The sequence below is a fragment of the Molossus molossus genome, unplaced genomic scaffold (assembly GCF_014108415.1).
Source record: "Molossus molossus isolate mMolMol1 unplaced genomic scaffold, mMolMol1.p scaffold_m16_p_13, whole genome shotgun sequence".
NCBI lineage: Eukaryota > Metazoa > Chordata > Mammalia > Chiroptera > Molossidae > Molossus > Molossus molossus.
This window is the reverse complement of record NW_023425348.1, coordinates 84,893,752-84,900,542: the sequence shown is the minus strand read 5'-3', so window position 1 is coordinate 84,900,542 and position 6,791 is coordinate 84,893,752. Positions and strand designations below refer to the sequence as shown.

Genomic DNA, 6,791 nt, shown 5'->3' with positions numbered 1-6,791 from the left:
AGTAGTAGAAAATAGACAAACGAACACGTCTGTGAATGGTGTCCTAATAATGTTAGAATTCCATTGCCTATTCAGTAAGAACAAGAGCATCCCTGCTTAGTCTCTCCTGGTGGCTGATATTAGGATCTGAATATCTCATTGGTTCTTACAGTGTCCCCGGTAACGGTATTCCTAAGTGGGCTTTATTATCCCATCATACAGGAAGATGACACATGAAGAGTAATCCTCATCTTTAAATACAATTTTAGAACTTGAAGACATTTTAGATAATGTAGTCAGACTCATTTTATAGGAGAAAGTATCAGATTCAAAGAGATCAAGGGTGAATTGCCTAAGTTTCTGCAAGAGAACGTACCACAGCCCAGACCTAGTATCTGGAAATATTGTCTTTCAGTTCAACAATGATTCAATGATTGTATATTATAGACCTGATTAGATAATCTGTCATTGGCTTAAAATATTATTTGTGACTGTTAATTATATACTTTTTATAATAAAAGTTATTTTCTTTCTTATAACAGGTTACAAAAGACTAATGGGAGATAAGAATTGGACAGCAGTGACTGAATTTCTTTTCTTGGGCCTCACAGAGCATCTGTGTCAGCAGATTGTCCTCTTTGTCATGCTTCTCTTCATCTATCTTGTCACACTGGTGGGTAACTTGGGGATGATCACCCTCATATGGATGGATCCCAGACTCCGCACACCCATGTACTTTTTTCTCAGCCACTTGTCCTTTGTAGATATTTGTTCCTCTTCCTCCATTGCCCCCAAGACAATGTGTGATATCTTTGCAGAGAAAAGAGGCATCTCTTTCATGGGTTGTGCTGCACAGATGTGGTTCTTTGGTCTTTTTGTAGCAACTGAATGCTTCCTCCTGGCTTCCATGGCATATGACCGGTACATGGCCATCTGTAAGCCCTTGTTGTACACCCTCATTATGTCCCAGAGGGTGTGTGTGCAGCTGGTGGCAGGGCCTTATGCCATGGCTCTTATAAGCACAATGACCCATACAGTTCTCACTTTTTGCTTACCTTTCTGTGGTCCAAATATTATCAATCACTTCTTCTGTGACATTTCACCACTGCTGGCCCTAGCATGTGCAGACACCTGGATCAACAGGTTAGTGCTTTTCATTTTGGCTGGAGCTATAGGAGTACTCAGCAGCCTGATCATCATGATCTCCTACGTTTGCATCCTGGTGGCCATCCTGAGGATCCAGACCGCTGATGGGAGGCGGAAAGCTTTCTCTACTTGTTCTTCTCACCTGACAGCTGTCTCCATCTTTGGTGGGACTCTCTTCTACATCTATGTTCAGCCTGGCTCCAGTTCCTCTCTAGATATCAATAAAGTGGTTTCTCTGTTTTATACCGTGGTCATCCCCATGCTGAACCCTCTCATCTACAGTCTGAGGAACAAGGAGGTGAAAGATGCATTCAGGAGGAAGTTTGAAAGGAAAAAATTCTAACAGGTTGGTGGAATAGAATCATGTTTGTGTTGCACTGTAGATGTTGGTACAGATTGCACAGTAAAAAGAACACTGAACTGGAATCCAGAAGCTGCAGATAGTCCTGGCTTTGCCAGTTCACAGATTATTTGAACAAATGGAGTGGTTTTTAAATATTTTTCTGCCTGAGTCTAATTCTCTGTGACATCATGTGACTTGAACCGAGAATATAATTGTGCAAATATACCGGAAGAACACTTAGTAATGTTTATGCAATCATGTGTATGTGAATACTATTTAATCTAAACAAGAAAACTAAAAGCTATTATGGAAAAATCAAAGTGCCATGAACAGCATTAAAAGACAAATAATAGAATGAGAGAAAAATTTATGCATATGTGCCAAATAATGAGGTAACAACCCTCTTTTCCTTTTCAAAGGATATTCTAAAATTTACCATAAAAAAGAAAAACAATAGATAAATAGGCAAATGAATAGGCAATTCACAGAAATGGGAATGCAAATTGCCAAAAATGTATAGAAAAAAATGCACAGTGTCATTACTGCGTTAGTAAATGAAGTAAAACAAAAATGCAATGCAGTGACTTTCAAAGCAGATAAAACGTTAATAGTTTTTAATGATGGTGATGTTCCTATTTGATAATGTACACTGTTATTATTTCCTGATGATAGGATGAACTGCTCCATTTCTACAAAGTAACTTGGTAAAAAACAGGCACATAGATCAATGGAACAGAACAGAGATCCCAGAAATTGACCCAAGACATTATGCGCAATTAATATTTAACAAAGGAGGCAAGAGCATACAGTGGAGTAAAGACAGCCTCTTCAATAAACGGGGTTGAGAAAATTGAACAGCTACATGTGAAAAAATGAAACCAGACCACCAACTGACACCACACACAAGAATAAGCTTGAAATGGATAAAATACTTAAATGTGACTAGTGAATCCATAAAAAGCCTAGAAGAAAATGTAGGCAACAAAATTTCAGACATCATACACAGCAGACTTTTCATTGGCCATTTCCCTTTAAAGTTTATATGGCATTTGACCTAGAAATTCCTCCTTTACAATTCTAGACTACAGAAATATAAATGCCAATGCATACGATTACATATATTTTGGCATTATGTGTAATGACACACACAAAAAAATAACAGAAATAACTTGAATATCTATCATTAGAAGAAAAGCACATTATTTTTTCTGTGAAATGTTGTGCAGCAAATAAAAAGACTGTATTTAAGTAATTGGGACTGACCTGGAGAGGACTATTGTATACCATCACTGTGAGGTGGAAAATAAAAAAAATCAAGTTGAAGATCAATGTGCAGCACGAATTATTAAGAAAAGAGAAACACTATGTAATGAATAACATGTACATATATATGCATGTGGAAATGAGCATAGGGAGAAATATAAAGGATATACAACAATATCTTGACTTTGATTACTTCAATAAGAGTGACATTGGAGGTAGGAAAGAACAGGTTTTATTCATACATAGTTGAGTTGTAGCTTAATTATGCCTCTGGTCCCACTGGGGCTCGATTTAGATGTACCATTTTCATCTGACTTCATTATTGGAGGGTCTGCCGGGACCCAGCTCATATGGCAGTCCTGGACAAATGCTAACACGATGCCCTTTGTGCGAGGGCCCAGAAAAAGACCAGGAGCTCATTCTCCAAAGCCGTAACATTCTTTGCTGCAAATGGCATAAAATTGCTCCTGAAACCCAGGACCTGCATCATTCTCCCACTGAGGCTTGTCAGAAGCTCCACACTGCTCCTTTCCCCCTCCTACACCTTGTATCACACAGTCTGTGGTATCATGTGGCCCAGTGACAAGACTTCTTGCACTGCATCTGGGAGGTGCTGCAGAGCCTTCCTGCCCTGCGTCCCACACTCGCTGGCTGCCTCCTGTGCCTTTGGATATATGGGCTAGAGAAACATTCCTCGCTGTGAAATATATTGCTTCCCAAACCCAAAGAGGCTTATTTGGACAGTCTGATTCTTTCTTCATAAATTTTACCATGGGGGCAGGGTGTTTGGTGTTCTAGCATGTTTTAACCATGGGAAAACTTACCCAAAGGGTCAACTTCTTGAATCTCATTAGGGTCTATCTCTCCCCATATGGAACAACATCCCTAATGTTCTAGCAACTGCTTGTGTAATCTGCTGTATCAGTATGGTGTTATCAGTGTAGTGGATTTTTACACAAGGTGTAGTGGATAGGGGCCAGCTCTGTTAGGGGACCAGATATCTGCAGACTAAGTTAAGGAGGGCAGGAGAGGTAATATAGTCTTAAGGTAATATTGTACATTAATACTGTTGCTTTCCTTACATGAATGTAAATGGTTTCTGATCCTCTTCTAATCAGAATAAAAAATAATACATTTCCAAAAATCATTCACTGCACACCCTGTCCTGGAGACCTTATGAATGATCCCGCATAATGGCACTGCTATTGGGCCAGTCCTTGGTTGAATTTGAAGCAGTTCACAGCCCTTCTCCAAGAGCCCTTTGGTTTCTGGAGGGGCCAGACTGTTGATTTAAGTAGATAATGAGACTACCTCCACTGCATTCTTTATGTCTTTTGGGGTGGCATAAATTTATAGATTCACGTGTTCCGGAATCTTATAATCCTCATTGACTTTAGGAAGCCTAGATTCCTAACTGTACCGCACATCCCTGGGCATCTCACCAAGCTGAAGCCCTTCCCACAATCTTTTTCTATACTGCTTGAGTGGAAGGAATGTAGTTGCCTCCTGTCTTCTCTGGTCTTATATCATACAGCCTTTCCAACGTCTCTATGTCTGTGGGTGTTTCGACTTCCTCAGTGCCCAGCCATGGCAGTACTGGTGTCTCCACCTCACTACCGTAGGCTGCCAGTGTTCCCAGGATGCAATCCCAATGGTGCATTAGGATCAGCTCCCGGTATCTTGCCTACAAGCTAATTTCTAAGTCACTGGAGTTCTTCCACATCAGTAGTATCCAGCTTTATATCCCTTCCACCCTATTGAGCACATTAGCCTCCAGGTGTATAACTCCACAGGCTTTTCCAGTTCTGACTTATTAGGGAGTCCTACAACACTGTTGGTGAATAAGAGGGCCAGTTCTCCTCAGTCATCAGGCTATGTCGTTCTGATCATTGCCTCTGGTTACTAAGTTTAAAGGCCACAAAGGGAGATCTTGAGAAAAGCACTTCTTTTCTTGGCAGCATCTGGCTCCTGTGAGGCCTCTTTTAGTTCTGCAGGCAGAGGAAGGCTGTGCTCTTCCAGCAGTGAGGAGAGGGCCCCTTCTGCAGGTTCAGAAGCTTTGGGGGAACTGGACTATCTCAAACATAACTCTATAGATGTTTTAATTCCAATTCTTAGCATCCATCTCTGTTCCTATTAGTCCTGACTTTAGTATAGGAAACTTGCAATTCAGCTTCTTTATTATTCTATTCATCACTGTCAGGTTCTTAAGTTGAGTTTGCATGCAGTCCGGCATCTAAGTCTAGGAGATGAGGATCTTTTAAAATGCTGCTTATCTGACTTTGCCATCCTATCATGATTTGGACATTGTGTGGCCTGAGTCTGTTATTTTCATCCTTTGGAATGTCAATGGTATTTAATAACAACTGACTTTATAGCACTCTAGTTACCATTGCTCTCTGTGTCTCTCACATGCCAGAGATAACTGCACAAGCCAACGCCTGTTTTTTACTTATTCCTCATTCCAATTCTCTGCAGGCGAGTCTTAGCAATTGCAAATGCTAGGATGTGTTAGTGGTGTGACCATCCTTTTCACCAGCAATGAACTGTTGTTGACATTTGTCCAGTGAGTAATCTGAATCCAGAATACCATTCTAAAAATATGCTGAATCCATTAATCGAGCAAGTTACTAGGGTGAGACTACATCCACAGATGGGGAAAAAGCTCAATCTTTCATGAAGGAGTAGCATGCATTTATAAGAAAGAAGATAATTAATTATCGCCAAGTAAGAGATAACCTAACAAAATTGGAATCACAAAACCGAAACCAAATTAGTACATAGGTTATAAACAAACAAACAAACAAACAAACAAACAAAACACCCATATTATTTCATATGGTACAAACATGGGTTTATTATAATTAATTTTCAAGCACTTTATCTGAAGAATTTTAATAATCTGAATTAATTACTCAGATTATTTCAATAATTTACAGATGTGGTTCAATAAATTAATAACACAAAAAGATATGGAAATGTGGGAAACCATTTTTAAGAAAATTTGGATAATTATGTTTTAAAAAAAGATATTCTTTAGAAACTGCTTGCATTAGGAAAATGTAACCGTTTGTCTTCTGAAGTCAAGAGAGAACTCTGCTAAGGACACATCCAACCGCTCTAAAACATGAACAAGTATACAGCTTTGTGAAGAGTGTTGTTAAGGCTAAAGGTCAATTCACTTAAGAAATCTGGATCTCAAGTGGATTGAGTTAGGGATAAAATTCAGAAGGAACTTCTTTTACAAACACGAAAAAGTAATGACCACTGATTTGTTATTTTCTAAGCTTGTTCTTGTCCTGGGAAGGGGACAGGACCTTGAACAAGTGCCAATGTGTCTGTACCTCAAGGCAAGGTTGGTCTTTCAGTGGTGCGAATTTCATATACTGTTTCAGTTTAAAAATAGATCTAATCTCTGAATCTAAGCATTTTCTCAAAAGCGTGAAAGTCCTTTATTTAATACTACAAAACTTGATGTCAAGGGACAAGACTACACATATTTATTTATATTTATTTATTTATTAATTTGAGAGAGAGAAATAGTAACATTGATGAGAGAGACCATCGATTGGCCACTTCCTGCATGCCCCTTCACTGGGGATTGGGTCTACAACTGGCATGTGCCCTGGACTGGGAATTGAACCGGCGACCCCTTGGTTCATGGGTTGACCTTTAACCACTGAGCAACGCAGCCAGGCAAGAGTACACATTTTCAGACTTTCCCTGTTACAGTGAGAAAGAAAAATTGCTCTGTTTTTATTTCTATCTTATTGTCAGAAGCTTATATGGCAGGAAAAGACCAGATTGGTTTCCAGAGTTTTTGTAACTGAGTGGCATGCCTGATCCCATCTTGTTCAAGTCTGCTTTGTTCCCATGGCCTTTAGGATAATAGTTTCTGCATAGTCTTGCATATAGACATGCGAATGATTAGAGGAAATATGTCTGTGAACCTAGTTTTACCAAAATAATCCCTTTCCAGAAACTGTCGCTCCCAAGGAGATAAGAGAAGTATGTACAAAAATAATGATTGCTTTCCAAAGATTTGCAGGAGCCTCACAATCAA

The 6,791-nt window shown here is 39.4% G+C and overlaps 1 protein-coding gene across 1 annotated transcript; it reads left to right on the top strand.

Annotated features, from left to right (window-relative positions):
* The first annotated feature begins 535 nt into the window (after nucleotides 1–535).
* Nucleotides 536–1,468, top strand: LOC118628847 (olfactory receptor 5G3-like). Its single transcript, XM_036259828.1, has one exon. It carries the CDS (start codon nucleotides 536–538, stop codon nucleotides 1,466–1,468), a length of 933 nt encoding a protein of 310 aa, XP_036115721.1.
* The last annotated feature ends 5,323 nt before the right edge of the window (nucleotides 1,469–6,791 follow it).

Bases quoted from the DNA above. Each gene is read 5' to 3' on its own strand.
- LOC118628847 (XM_036259828.1), top strand. From the start codon at position 536: ATGGGAGATAAGAATTGGACAGCAGTGACTGAATTTCTTTTCTTGGGC.